Consider the following 15,747-nt stretch of genomic DNA (forward strand, 5'->3'; position numbering starts at 1 on the left):
TATTATCCAATGATCCAGTTTTTAATAAATTGCTGATAGCGTAATAATTTTTAACAATAATTAATAATTATTCTCTTATTTATCCGCCCTTTGAATATTCGGGGCATTCGACATAACCAACGTCAAATTTTAGGGCGAGATATCAAAATAAACTTGCTTGTTTACGAAAGGAAATCTGGAGAGCGTTACCAGATATCAATCAAAAGCACATGATATTGTCAGGATTAGGGCTTAAACTTTCGTTCCTGTGTATTTACACTGCTCGAACTTCTTATTGCGTATTTGGGAAAAATTACATCCTTGCTTTTTCAGCTTGTTTATAACCTGAGAAAGCAGCCGTCCTTTCGCTCCCTTCGTTTCCCCGCAAAAGAAACGAAGGGAGCGAAAAGACGGCAGCTTTTCTCAGGCTACAACATAGGGGAATCCATCCTCGGAGACCCAGGGGCATTGAGTCGATTTCAAGTAAAGGGCAGAAGAGCCCCTGGGGACATTGTCTTACAAGACTAGTTCCAAACGGTCGCAGTCGTTCTGGCATCTGATTGGTGCCAGAAAATCTTTGTGTTTTTCTGCCCAATCAGAGTGAAGTGTCGTTTGGAGTCCTTTCGTGTGTTTTAAACACGAAGGCGCGCTATAAAAAGGCATTAGCTCCTCCCCCTAATTTTGAATTCACCCCAAAAAATAAAGATGGCGGACGATGAGGAGAACCGCAACGAACACTTAGTATTTGTTATACTTGTCAAAAGCAATAAAACATAACCAGAAACGGTCGCAGAATATCAGTAGAGTTATTTTTCTGTGAGTAGTTTTGTTTGGAGTACAATATTTCCTCGTTTCGTGTAAAAAACTTGCGTTGTTACAGTCAAATTCAAATCGCCCGCCATTTTGAGCCTCCCCTACCCAACAGGCTATCCGTGGGGCTATCTTTGTCTATTGTGAGTCTTCATTTCACCGGTACTGTGGCAAGCAGTGTTCCAGTGAATTTATGCGCCAATATTCGATATATTACAGGCCCGATCGAGCAGTAACGCGAACGAAATAATCGTTACTTCGCTTCGTAAGATCGGAGTTGTCTGAGAGAATTTCTCTTAGTGTGAGACCTTTTGTTGAGGTTACTCTACGATTCGACTCGGAAAATGGACAGCTTTCCCCCTCCAGATAAAAAGAAACGTACAAAAATCAACAAACGTGCAAATGAACGGCGAGATCCAGCGGAACGAAACCCATTTTCAGTCTGACAATTGAAGTAAAAAAGGATCAGCAAAGTCGTTTGGAAGTTATCAAACAGAGGAAAAGCAACGCTAAATCGGCTCTTTGTATAGGTAGACAGACGCAAAATACTGATTTAATGGAAAGACTTCTCTCGTATTTTGAAATGATTTGTTCATCAGCTGTGGATAGTAGCTCTTTATCCATCACCAAGACTGATGTGCTCGAATGGCCGAGAATCCATTTTGTGAATTTTGTGGCGAAGATTACAAATAGGCTTCAGCTACTTTTTCAAGTCAAGGGCACGTTTGTAAGATTGAAGTTCATTCCCTGTGTGTAATGACTCAGTTACTAGGCTCAGTTTTGGAGTTTTGGGACACCCTGCAAAGTACTACGCCAATGTTAGGTGAGTATAATATGTACATGACGGCTTACTGTATTTTGCGAAACGAAACGAAACGAAACGAAACGAAACGAAACGAAACGAGTAAACCCGTACTGTATTTTGCGAAACCAGCTCTTCGAAGACTCTAGCGATATATAACTTATTTCTTCCGATTCGTAAACACAATTCGTAGATATAACTCGATGCAGTGATGATTTATAAATAAAGACTTTGAGCCAAAAGGTCAGAAGTGCGCCGTTTCGCAAATTACAGATATGTAAATCTGTAATTTGCGAAACGAGCTCTTTGAAGACTCTAATGATATGTAACTTATTTCTTCCGATTCTATAACACTTTTCGTAGATACAACTCGATGCAGTGATGATTTTTTAATAAAGAGTTTGAGCAAAAAGGCCAGAAGTGCACCGTTTCGCAAATTACAGATATGTAAATCTGTAATTTGCGAAACGAGCTCTTTGAAGACTCTAACGATATATAACTTATTTCTTCCGATTCGTAAACTCAATTCGTAGATACAACTCGATGCAGTGATGATTTATAAATAAAGACTTTGAGCCAAAAGGTCAGAAGTGCGCCGTTTCGCAAATTACAGATATGTAAATCTGTAATTTGCGAAACGAGCTCTTTGAAGACTCTAATGATATGTAACTTATTTCTTCCGATTCTATAACACTTTTCGTAGATACAACTCGATGCAGTGATGATTTTTTAATAAAGAGTTTGAGCAAAAAGGCCAGAAGTGCGCCGTTTCGCAAATTACAGATATGTAAATCTGTAATTTGCGAAACGAGCTCTTTGAAGACTCTAATGATATGTAACTTATTTCTTCCGATTCTATAACGCTTTTCGTAGATACAACTCGATGCAGTGATGATTTTTTAATAAAGAGTTTGAGCAAAAAGGCCAGAAGTGCGCCGTTTCGCAAATTACAGATATGTAAATCTGTAATTTGCGAAACGAGTTTCCCACCAAATCTCACACGTGTCACGCATTCTATTGCGTAAGAATGAGAAATAACTAGATTCTATAACACTTTTCGTAGATACAACTCGATGCAGTGATGACTTTTTAATGAAGAGTGTGAGCCAAAAGGTCAGAAGTGCGCCGTTTCGCAAATAACATATATGTAAATCCGTAATTTGCGAAACGAGCTCTTTGAAGGCTCTAATAGCATTTGGTTAGTACCAGATAAAAACCAGGTCAAAATTGGAATTCTGCCCTTTGACATTGCTGTAGCATGTGTTAGAAACCTTGCGCGTACCGCAATGTATGTTTGTACATTTATTAACCCATTAACGTCCAGTGCGCCCTCATGCGCCCGGAAATAAAACCCCTCTGAAAATCCAGTGCGCCCTCATGCGCCCTGTCAGATATGACTCGTTTTTATTGGCTGTAGCTAAGAAACCGTAGTCCCCTGGGTATTGAAATATAACTGAACGTGACCTGCATAAATTAACCTTTCATTTGATGTTATGTTTTTCATTCAGCGATTCGTGTGTGATTTTTAGCGAATTTTTGAAAATAGCATTCAGTATTTTAGCGTGGCTTTTCGCGGATTTGACGATACTTCGCGTTCTTCCGATGAAGAAGAAGAAATCTTTCCTGGTTTTTCTCTCTCGAAGTGGCTGAAAATCGACAGGAACGGCAGAGAAGGCTACAAGAAAAATCTGCGTGATGTTGATGGAGAAATCGGGTAGATCTTTGATTTCGGCAAGCGCTAAGGGGGAACAAACTCCGATGTCCATATTTTTGCTAGCAAAGAAGAAGAAGACGATGAAGTAGATAGCGACAACGAAGATATGCCTTTGGGGTTCAATGGTCAAACACATTGAGTGAAATTGACATCGAAGAGTTTACCATAATTTCCTCATGGCCCAACGAAAGATCTGGGCGAGGGTGCAACATCGAAGGATTTCCTTAATCTTTTCATCGACGATGGGAGAAAGCAAAGTGATAGACGCGCCTTCGAAACATATGCTTGTGAGCAATGCGGCGTTGCATTATGTCAGCAAATGCGTGGCGAACTCTCCTGCTTTTCAAAATAGCACGAAGGAAATTAACTCTTAAAAAACACTTAACCTTTGATCTTAAATTGTACCTTGTTTTTTTTTCGTTCTTTGGAGCGCTGTATTAGGCCGTAAAGCCCAATTTCATTTCACCTTCACTTTGCAAGTCGTGAACTGGGCAAAGATAAAAACAACTTTCTTTGTTTGGTATAATCTAAGCTTTGTTCGTAGTCTCTAACTGAAAGGGTTCTATTCAATCGATAGTTATTTCATTCTTCAATACTTCCATAGACGATTTACTGCCAGGTCTGTGTAAGCTTAACTCGTAACTTCTAGTTTTTTTTTACCTCCTGACGTTCACTGATGTCAGCACTGGCGGTAAATTCAAATTTGATCTGTGCAAGAAAACTTACGAATTTCACTCTCTTACCCGTGAGATGGCCTGTTTTAATGCAAAATGTTTTTGACCAATTCTTTTTGTTTGCATTTCTGCTGAGTTAAGAGCAGCAATTGAGACTTACTGTGGTTTTAAGATGTTTTCATTTCCTTGTACATAGTAGGTAGTACAGCGATGGTCACTTTGTTTACTTGATGTCCATACTTTAATATTTTTTTTAAAAAAGCATAACATACATCTTCAGTATTTAAGCAGTTTAAGTAATTCTTTATTGTATTGGCAATCATGTTTTAAAGTTTCACTGCTGAAGAGTAAAACCAAGACATAAAATGGTAAATTTGTTTGGACCATGTGGTTTTTTTTAATTGGACAGCCATTTTGTCTGGATTTTCAGGGGTGGTCTGGGCTGAGGGCTTTGGACCTTAATGGGTTAAAATCTACAACAATTTTGTTATTTTTTACCGGCCGCCTAGTCCAGTTGATAGTTTATGAACAGAAAGCAATTTATCTTTAGGGACTTCTTTCCTGTCCGCTACCTTTTTTAATTACCATATTAGTCTTTCCGAAACATTTCCATATCAGGTTACTAGTTATTTCTCATTCTTACGCAATAGAATGCGTGACACGTGTGAGATTTGGTGGGAAACTCGTTTCGCAAATTACAGATTTACATATCTGTAATTTGCGAAACGGCGCACTTCTGACCTTTTGGCTCGAGCTCTTTATTAAAAAATCATCACTGCATCGAGTTGTATCTACGAAAAGTGTTGTAGAATCGGAAGAAATAAGTTACATATCATTAGAGTCTTCAAAGAGCTCGTTTCGCAAATTACAGATTTACATATCTGTAATTTGCGAAACGGCGCACTTCTGGCCTTTTGGCTCAAGCTCTTTATTAAAAAATCATCACTGCATCGAGTTGTATCTACGAAAAGTGTTATAGAATCGGAAGAAATAAGTTACATATCATTAGAGTCTTCAAAGAGCTCGTTTCGCAAATTACAGATTTACATATCTGTAATTTGCGAAACGGCGCACTTCTGACCTTTTGGCTCGAGCTCTTTAGTAAAAAATCATCACTGCATCGAGTTGTATCTACGAAAAGTGTTATAGAATCGGAAGAAATAAGTTACATATCATTAGAGTCTTCAAAGAGCTCGTTTCGCAAATTACAGATTTACATATCTGTAATTTGCGAAACGGCGCACTTCTGGCCTTTTTGCTCAAACTCTTTATTAAAAAATCATCACTGCATCGAGTTGTATCTACGAAAAGTGTTATAGAATCGGAAGAAATAAGTTACATATCATTAGAGTCTTCGAAGAGCTCGTTTCGCAAATTACAGATTTACATATCTGTAATTTGCGAAACGGCGCACTTCTGACCTTTTGGCTCGAGCTCTTTATTAAAAAATCATCACTGCATCGAGTTGTATCTACGAATTGTGTTTACGAATCGGAAGAAATAAGTTATATATCGCTAGAGTCTTCGAAGAGCTGGTTTCGCAAAATACAGTACGGGTTTACTCGTTTCGTTTCGTTTCGTTTCGTTTCGTTTCGCAAAATACAGTAAGCCTACATGACCTACTTTGCAAGTAAGCATTATCGAAGAAAAATATCCCAGGAAAGTTTGTCACATATATATATGAAGAGTTTACATGTACAAATATATCCTCTTCGATTATGTAACTTATGGCTTTCCACTCTGTTCTCCCATGTTTTGTTTCTTGTAATAAATCTGTATGCTCAGGTGAGTGATACTAAGAAAATATATATTTGCAGAGTGGTTCCTGCATTCACATGTACTGGACTTACTGAAACTCAGTATCATGGTTTTACTGAGGCCGCTGGCATTGGCTGTGTGATGGACAAAACAATAGACACAAGTATGTGGTTTTTAACATATACACTGTTGTACACTATCTTTACTATTTCTAGGATGTGATCCTCCCTGTGTTTTAACAGTAGTGTTGTAATAAACTTTATTATAAGACTCAGGCAGCCAGAGGGCCAGTATCTAAAATCAACCAATCAAAATGCTCTATTGCCGGTCCAATATTCTCTAAGTATTGGACCGGGCATTGTCCTGAATGATCCTGCACTTGTGAAAAAGCTTTCTTCAGTCGTATGATAAATCTCTTATTAACCAAGCTTACTCGGGACTGTACTAGGAGAATATCGGCCCTTGGTCTTTTTTTGTTCGGACCTCCCTGCACTCAGTCCATACTGTCAAGACCTCAAGTCGATATTCTCCCAGTATGGCCCTCGCACTTGGTTAACAAGATATATATCATGATTTAAATCTAGCTTTTACTGTACCTTGCAGGTTATTGGGCTGTATCATTTTGTTTGGCAGTATATAAAGACCAGGGATTTGGATATAGGTCTGTAGTTCAGGAATTGTGCAACAAGACAATGGCTGGTGCAAGGGCAGAAGTTAAAGCTATGCAAGGCTATATTGCAAGTGGGGATGTAAGTTAACATGCAACCAGCTACTTGTTCATTGTGTGGGTTCAGTGTTGTTGAAGTTATTTGCAGTGGGCAAAATTTGAAATAACACCTTATGCAGTGCTAGGTCATTTTGTACCTTCATTCAAGTTACCTTCAATGCTCAGTTTCCTTCCATTCATTTTTTATTCTAATTACTCTTTCAGTGTATGATAACAGATGCCAGACATGACTGCATTCTACAGTGACAGCTATTTCTATGAGGTAAGCAATTCCAACCGAATGCTAAGCCCCATGAATTTGATAACTTGTGCCTCACTTTTCTGAAAGCCTGTTTCCACTTCTACCATCTTATCAGTCGTCTTTGTGATTTTTGCCCCCCCCCCCCCCCCCCCCCCCCCCCGCGGCATTTTTAATAAATCGATAGCTCTGTTTCTCCATTTTGGCTGTTATGATGTGGGATTCCTGTCTTACTAAAAACCATAACATATCAAACATACCCCTGCTTTTAGCATACGACTTAACAGAGGTGGCCCATGACTGTGTCAGATCATTGAAAAATTGGTTTGAGCAAAGAGGCATCAAGAATTCCTTTGACACCTGGCATGGTAAGTATGTATAAAAGTTCATATGTCAATGACTGTGTGGTGCTCTTCAGTTTTGTCATAATTTATTTAATCTGTTACCAGCATGTTATCTAATAATCTAAAGGAATCAAACATAAACAAGACTTTTGGTGTTTGTTGATCAAAAAAAGTACTAAATCATTCACTCATGTCATGTCATGCATTGAGTGCACTTTACAATTTATAACACATTGGCATTTTTTTCCTCACTGATAAAGTTGTTATTTTTGTAATCTATCTATGGTCACGATCAATCACAACTTATTATCAAGACTGAATTCATTTGAAATTAGTGTTCCTTTCACATTTGCATCTATTTTATTCAAGACAGTACTTGTATTTACATGTATAGTATAGTGACGATGCTTGTAGGCTTTGCCATATGCCTTGCCTAGTGTATATTTGACAGCTTCTAGGTTGTTTGCAGAAGCTCTTAAAGTGTCACGATATAAGGCTACTACTTGTTTGCTTTCCTTTTTTCAGAGATGATGTAGCTTTGGTCTTGGAATGAGTTTATTGATGATCAAGGATGGTTCAAGGCAAAGTATTATTTCAGTTGCTTTTCCATTTTCTGTTGAAATGACTCCTTTTTTCAGTTGATGATGCTCCTTTAATTCTGTTGAATATTTTGGATTCATATTCTCAGAAATCTTTGTGACTCAATGACAATTATTATAAATAGCATCTGTGTATAATCTTTATTGAGAGGAAATAAACTACAACCCAATTCCTTTTTTTTCTCCTAGTAGGATCACAACCTAAGGTACAAGCAGTGGAAGAAGAACGTGGAAAATGCTGATCAATCCCTCAAGATAATGCATAGTGGAGTTCAGAATTTGGGCATACAGTGTATTGTGAAACAATATAGCTTGTATTGTACCTTATTGTCACTATACAAAGAAATGTATACTATTTTGGAGGGAAGTGCTGATGGAGTATTGTAATGGTGATTTTATGAACGACGGTGAACACAGTAGGGCACTCCATCAGGATTTGGCCACTGTTTCCGAAGATCTTTCACAACACAGACTGGCATGACCTTTCAAACATCTTCCACGTAACATCCCAATGCTTCCTTCCTGGCTATGTAAATAAGATCGCGCTATAAACCGTGGCGGTTTAGAATTGTATAAAAACATCTATTGTCGATCTCTTGACTAATGAGCTCGTGCTGCAGCTCGACACATGTTGCCGCTGCATTTTCCGTGGCTTCCTTGTCTTCGGAAACTGTCAAGGAAAGCAAAATTAGAATGATGCATGAGAACATAACCTGTTTTGAACTGGTAAAGCGCTGTAAGGACATCGTTCGAGAACGTTGCAAATGGCGGGTAAAAATATGTTTCGGCAAACTAAAAGCCCATAAGATTTTGTAGCTCGCAGAAAAGGGCATACAATTCAGTTTTAAAAGTATGACCCAAAATATGGCCTTGAAATATTTATCCGTTTTGCGAGTTCCCGATCACTGGAAACAGCACATTGAATATTTATGCTTCACGGTCTGACAGTATTATACAATACCCCCTCGGATCGGACTTGACATTACTTTGGCATATACATTGCGAATAATGGAATAATATCAGTTTGTAATCTTGGTGTAAATATGATTCGTTGAAGAGCCAACTTACCCTGGCGTTGATTTTTTCTTTCGTGGTTTCTCTACTCGAACGATCTCCCCGTTGTTCACGGTAAGCCAACCGTTCAGCTCCTCGATTAAACTTTCGTCTAATAAAATTCTAATCTGTGAAGTTCTACTTGGTGTTAGATAAAGATATTTCAATTCTAGGGCAAGTAAAGACAGGAAAGGCACAGCAATTCTCGTATACCTTACCTTTCGAGTGTTCAAATCGGCCGCCATTTTAAATTTGACCCGCGTACGTCAACGGTGAGTGACAAATGAGCCTCGGTCTTCCCAGGGAAGACTTTCTTATATAGCGCGCCTTCTCCCTATTAGTTGTGTCACGAACAACGCAACACACTTGCGTTACGCACGTGATTTTACTGTGTAATTTAGTCAATCATCGCTATCTTTCGCAACCCCGTAACCCGATCTTTTCACGACCTTTGTAACGGAAACGACCTTAGTAAGCTTTAAGATATACGCGTTCGTCGCTTCTACGGAAAGATTTGGAAGAAATCTTTTTGCCTTCACACAGCCAGCAGGAATTATAAGGTAAGCCTAATTTTAGTTTATTTTTACATTAGCAACACTAATGTATAAAGTAAAGAACGATCTAGTACCCAGCTATATATCTGAGATATTTACTCGAAAGGGTACTCGTTATAACCTTAGGAATAGTGACTTTGAAATACCACGATTTAACACTATACGCTATGGTAAACACACACTAAGGTATCAAGGACCATATATTTGGTCCAAATTAGAAAATGGTATGCATGAACTACCAAGCCTTAGTATCTTTAAAACTAGAATCCGTAGAGTTGACCTGGTCAGCCTAGTGGAAGACAGTGGCAACTGCTGCAATCTTTGCAGCACGTGATTTTTTTTTTTTTTTTTTTTTTTTTTAATTATCTGCATGGTACAAGTATTTTTATGTTATCTGAACACTGTTGATATTTCTAAATATTTTAAAATTTTAATGCATAGTTTATCGGCTGTATTGTTACTTATTATGATACTGTACATAGTTTTTTTTATTAATTTAGTAAGTAGGTGTCCCCAATTAGCTCTATGAGCTAAATACATTGACACGGTAATAAAGATTTTATTATTATTATTATTATTATTATCCTCTGCCACTTATTTCGTTCGTTAACCAAAATAGAAATTGTGCCGCCTACGATTTACCCTGACGGTGCCGCACAGATAAATTACAGGCCTGAGTGAAATACATGTGAAATGATGTATTCTTTCCCCGTCAAACTTGAAGACTTGCGAAGCAATGTAAAACTGAAATGTATGCTATTTCTAAAACTTGTGTTCTTTTCATTAGCCTACGTGTCGCCGTACCCTCCCCGAGGGAGAAACGTTTCTCCTTCGGGGGGAGGGTACGGCTACACGAAGACTATCCGGCCGCTTTTCGTGGACTTTGATTTCAAAAAAATAAGCGTCTTGATCTTAACCTCTGACGACGCAAATAGTGTCCTAAAACATTCAAGATAAGCTACAAAATTTGGGAATGCCTAAATGACTGAGTCGGGAAACATAAATTTATCAGATTATCAGTGTAATGAAATGAAAGTCTATTCATCTCCATTCAGTTTTTTTTTAGTAGACTTTTGCGACTCTTCTTTTTTTTTTTTTTTTTGGCACGCTTCTTATCTTAGACTGTGGGATGAATGTAACAGAGTAGTCAGCACTGATAACGTAGAAGAGGCACAACGGAGCCAATCCTCAGAATAGCTGCTCCCCAGCTACCCAGCCTCTACTGAGATGATTTTCTAATAGGGGAGAATCTGAGCTGGGACTGCGTTCTTCATTTTGAATTTCATAGCTGGAAAATTGAAGTTAATGTTTTTGTGGCTGAAAGTCATCCATTGCTCCCCCGTTTCCTGGCGAGACCAGATAATAAGCCGACTGTAAAATAAGCAAAACGTTTTTCTTTCATTGACCTTTTTCTTTCGTTGACGTTTTCCTATCAACGTCCACCAAACATCTCAGAGTGTGTGGTGCATAAGCCACAAGAAACATAAGCGCAATCAAGTTGACTTCTGTAATCTCTTTCTGTGCGACAAGCCAGCTGTCATCTACAACGAAATTCAAACTTGATATAACACCAACTTCTTTGTAGTAATTTCCGTTGTCAGGGTAAGGTCATTAGATTTACGGTGCCTGAATTAATTGACTAACGAAAGATAGAATAGAAATGATCAGAGGAGAAAAAAATGTCAAAAATGTAGTGCCAACCACAGGCAGCCCAAGCTCACTATTAGTAGTGAGCTTGGGCTGCCTGTGTGCCAACTTACATTGTTATTCAATTTTGGTTCAAATACAAGTTTGAGTGACGTTAGAAATATCAAGCTGCTTTAATACTTTTATACTTATAACGCGCAGATATAGATTTAAATATGCTCATATCCTAAAGAGGAAAAATACAAATGAGATAAATGAAGGTAATAAGATAAGCTACACGTGGCGCGGTCATGACAGATTCAGCCGACAAGACCACAGGTAGCCCAAGCTCTCTTTGAGAACCACACAAGGAACATAATTTGCATATTTATAAGGATTTGTATGGGATTTTCTACAAGATCTCCATAGAGATATTTAAAAGTGAAAATATTAGATAAAAATGGCTTACCTTATTCCATACGTGTGTTGTTTGCTCCTGGTGTCGTTATTTTACCGATTTCACTTGATTTAAGCGGGTTTTTTTAATCCTGGTCTTCTCTTTATTAAAGTTGTACTTTGACATCCTCTTCAATGATAAAAAGTGTTCATGTGACAAAGATTGTTAAGGGGTTCTTCCTAGTACTGTAATTGAAAATGGGAAGATTATTTTGTTCAGATAAACGTGGTCCACGGGAAGTGAAATGTCCATAGTCTGTAATTTGTCTACATTCAGGTTTAGAAAAAGTATAAACGGTAGACGAAAGAAGGCCAGGAGTGAATGTTCCATCCTTACCTATAATTAGGATTAATGACTACGTTATGACCTTAAGAAGTCGCTTGAAGAAAAAAAAAGTCGCAGTTGGAAAACAGAAGTCGTAGATATATATAAAGAAAAAAACTCGTGGATGGAAAAGAGGAACTCGCGGGAATATAATCATGATAAAATAAAAAAGTTGCGGAAGAAATAAAAAAAGACGAGATGAACATTAAAGGTCGGTGTCTCTTCCAGGCCACCGTAAAGCATGCGCGATAAAATTTTTTAATGTGATTTTTGAAAAAGGATTCATCGAGAGGTTCCTTTAGGAAAAATAAAATGAATTTCGAAAGTTTGCAACTTTCGACTGATTCTCGATATTTACGGTCAGTGGCTCTTAAGTCCTTCTTTAACTTGCCAAAATGAAATGAATGATATTTTTGAACTGTTTGCCGACAACCGTGTTTCTTCGAATAAGCCTCAACGCTCTGAAAAAAACGCCAACCCTTGGTTAGAATGGCAAATAGACATCATCTTTTATCACTAAGCTCTCCTGCCCTGTCTAATCACTTTCTTGTTCAAGTAGAGAGAGTTAAAATAATTTTTTTCTTGCTTGATTTATACTCTCTTTTAGCCTTGCCACACCAGTTTCAGCTCATGTCCCCTCCCCCAAAAAAAATACTCCATATAATAAGGATTCTACCCAGTTTCACAAGAATTTTAAAAAAGAGAGCGAGCGTTTTATTCGAGGAAGTACGGGATCTTAATTTATGTTAAACTTTCGCGCTCAAAAAATATGATCGAAAATATGATCGAATGGTCCTTTATCGTTTTAAACTGTGATATCACGTTGCCGCTCATTGCTTCAGATCGTATTCACACCAGGGTATCTTACTATGCTTTATTTGGGTGGTGTAACAGACAGCGCTAGTTCTATTTGAGCTCGCATGACTTTCAGTATTTTTCTTTCAGGATCTTTTTCTCTTGACCACAGAATTGGAACAGATCTGAACGGTTTTAGCTTCATATTTGCGATTTACGATGTTTCCTCCCTTGCATGGACTGTGTGGTATACCATGCATCATCGTGATTTCTGTTCTCTGGATGTCTGTCTCCGCCTCTCCAACATGCCCAGGTAACAATATAACCATCTGGGATACAGTGACGCGGAGCGTTCAGTGCCAGGACTGCCTCGTATGTCCAGCGGGGCAGGGTCTCTCTGTGAACTGTGGTGATGTAATTACACCACAGACGCCCATACTTTGTGAGCCGTGCGAACAAGGAATAACTTATTCATCCAAAAGCGAGGCTGGGGCGTGCAAGAGTTGTATGAACTGTGGAGAATATCAAGAGACCATAAAATCTTGCACACTCATTTCTAAAGCAGTGTGTGGGAAGAACTGTAAGCTTGGAGCTTACCCAGAAGGTATGCTCGGCACGTGTAGACCATGTTCAGCTTGTTGTAACGACGGAAACGATATCTTCGAGCCACAATGCCAAGTGCCAGGGGTGCCCAAAAACAAGCAGTGCAGTGAGCTTAGATCAGAGAAGTGCAGAAAGAAGGTAGCTTCTACGAGAGTCAACGCAACCGCAGAGGGAAGTCACTCTGTGCCATCACTGTCAACCCACCCGGGATTACGAGTGTCCCCCCCGGTCACCGAGCGCCCTGCGCAGGATTCAGCCCCCACGAACGATGTTTCTCCATCATTTGGCGCGATAGTTGGTGTTCCAGTTGGTGTTATAGCGGTGATCGTGATACCGACAGTGGTAATCTGTATGGTAAAAATAAGGCGCAAAAGGCAACCGTGTAAAAAAGGTACACGAGGGGTACAGGAAACACAACCACCGGGTACACATGGCAGTACAAGTGAAGTCTTATATTTATAAATAAGGTCACTACATTTATGGAGCCTGAATTAATAAAGAGAGATAGAAGAGAAATGATCATTTCAAAATGTGTGTAATAACTAGGATTGCGTAATAGCTTGGATTGTAATGGTCTTTGATGGTCGTGTGATGTATGTAAATCCAAACACGAGATCAGTCACAAACCTCTAGTTCTTTGTCGTTCTTTATTATCCTCGATCGGCCCATTCAGCGCTTCACAATCGGAATACTCAGGCTATCATCTTACTCGACTCAAACAACTGTGCCACCGCAACAGTTAAGCTCGAAAAACTTTAAATCAACTACACAAAAGGACGAGAAAACGAAAGGCAAAGCAAAGCAAAGCTTAAAATTTCGTGACTGACTGCGAAAACTAAAAAAACCACGTGACCAAAGAAAACAATGAAACACATTAAAATAATTACTATTGGCAGGAAAAGACACGACAGCTCCATCACAAAATATATTACATTCGAATCACAAATGGGTTCTATTCTGGTTTTTCTGTTTCAGGCTACAACCCCCAGGATTCCTTTCAAGGATCAAACCTGTCACCTGTTGTCAAATCAGGCTAATGAATCAACATCATTATATAAACCATTCTAAAGGCTTCTTTTCACGTACGACGGAGCCGAAGTCGTAATCAGTAGCGCAGAGCGATACGATCAAATGAAAATCAATGAACGAAAACGGAAGAAATTTATTGTCGCCTAGGATCCAGTGTAAACTAAATTGTCGGCATCATAAGCGAAAGACTAGACTGCGAACCCAGAGGACCTGGGCTCTGGGATTGTAATTGGTTGGTTTTACCGCTTCTTCTTGCGACTCGGACAATCAAGTTTTCACTGAATCAATCCGACACTGATGGTGAGCATAACACAGTGCATGTAAAAAAAAAAAAAAAAAAAACAAAAAAACAATATGTAACTGCACGTTTCTTCATCTTTCTTATTCTTAGCTCTAATGCCAGCAAAATGTATGAAGGACATTAATATTTCAAACTGTAATTGTTACCAGTATATTCAAATTCTAATGACATATCCGAGTCATAGTGGAATCGAAAGAGATTGAAACTGTTGTGATTCTTCTGACCCCGATTCCATAAAGCTTGGGACCCTGCTTACGACCCCGATTTTAGATTTTCACCTGGAAGCGGTCTACGACACCGACTACGGCTCAGTCGCCGGTAAAAATAAGCCTTAATAGAGAGCCTTTTAACTGAGTGTTGTAGAATTAAAGCCAAAATGATCGCAATGATCAATCAGGGGAAGTCATAATGTCACAAATGGCGTGCGTTATCCAAGTTATTGATTCAAAAAGAGTGAACTGAAACAAACTCAAGGCCATTCTGGATTGTACTTTCGACACTCAATTAAAAAATAGTTTGCCCCACTGCAGAATTCTAATAGATAAATAAAAGAAATTGTTAGAAATCATGATCTTTGCATATTTGGCGCCCCTGTAGTGTATCGAGAACATAGCAAAAGTACTTGTACTAATGTTAGTGATATTACTGTAAGATTACTGAATGATGTGAAAGTACTCTTTTTAAGTAAGACTATTGTACCAGCTTATAAGATACTTGATCAATGAATGAAGACAGAATATAGAAAGCAATTAATTTGAAGAGTGTGTGTCTCCACTAAATGAATACACAACAGTCCCTATTTCTTATGAAGGCGATCTTGGTTGGTTTTATAATTCTGTTTTATTTTTTTCCTTCAGCATCAAGTACCAGTTGCGCAAGCGCTATTACAACTTAGCTAAGTAGTAGTGGAGGATCTTCACAGGGTGATGGCTTTTACAGCTAATGGTTAAAATTTTGGCCAATTTACGGTTAACGGTTAACTTCCTTCCTTTATGATTAAATAAAAAATTTTTAATGTTAACGTGTTTTACGACTAACCGTTAAAATCATGTGTTAATTTTTACGCCTAACAGCTAAATCTTTTTGGCCGTTCTACGTACGGCTCATGGTTCCCTCTATTGAGATCCTTATAAAGGGGAGTAGGTTAGCCCGAAAAAGAGTTTCAGACGCACAAAAGACCAGATCCTTGCGTGCTGCCTCGTAACCATGTAAATATCTAAGCTTCGGGCAATCTGGAAAATTATCAGTTGCGTCAAAAAGCAATCTGTTTGTTAAAAAACCCGATTTTTGGTGGTTTTCCCGCCATCTTCTTCGCTTATTTGTTGCCATGACATCATCACACATATCACGTGACTTTCGC

The 15,747-nt window shown here is 38.6% G+C and overlaps 1 protein-coding gene, 1 long non-coding RNA gene and 1 pseudogene across 4 annotated transcripts; 2 read left to right on the forward strand and 1 right to left on the reverse strand.

Annotated features, from left to right (window-relative positions):
* The first annotated feature begins 475 nt into the window (after positions 1–475).
* On the forward strand, positions 476–8,833 carry LOC111338095 (uncharacterized; annotated as a pseudogene). The gene is made up of 7 exons (XR_015990036.1): positions 476–1,612; positions 5,797–5,900; positions 6,371–6,486; positions 6,669–6,726; positions 6,990–7,070; positions 7,572–7,627; positions 7,838–8,833. The product of XR_015990036.1 is annotated as an uncharacterized LOC111338095 (transcript).
* Positions 7,758–9,029, reverse strand: LOC148727398 (uncharacterized). Of its 2 annotated transcripts, XR_015990038.1 has the most exons (3): positions 8,917–9,029; positions 8,714–8,826; positions 7,758–8,315 (listed from the first exon to the last, which is right to left on the reverse strand). It is a non-coding gene; the product is annotated as an uncharacterized LOC148727398 (long non-coding RNA). The 2 variants fall into 2 exon arrangements; XR_015990037.1 differs by having other exon boundaries at positions 8,714–8,943.
* Positions 9,030–9,174: 145 nt separating this feature from the next.
* Positions 9,175–15,146, forward strand: LOC111320728 (uncharacterized). The gene is made up of 2 exons (XM_088728942.1): positions 9,175–9,258; positions 12,605–15,146. The coding sequence occupies exon 2, from the start codon at positions 12,674–12,676 to the stop codon at positions 13,517–13,519; it is 846 nt and encodes a 281-aa protein (XP_088585068.1). The 5' UTR covers positions 9,175–9,258; positions 12,605–12,673; the 3' UTR covers positions 13,520–15,146.
* The last annotated feature ends 601 nt before the right edge of the window (positions 15,147–15,747 follow it).

The sequence above is a fragment of the Stylophora pistillata genome, chromosome 7, assembly GCF_964205215.1.
Source record: "Stylophora pistillata chromosome 7, jaStyPist1.2, whole genome shotgun sequence".
Taxonomy (NCBI): domain Eukaryota; kingdom Metazoa; phylum Cnidaria; class Anthozoa; order Scleractinia; family Pocilloporidae; genus Stylophora; species Stylophora pistillata.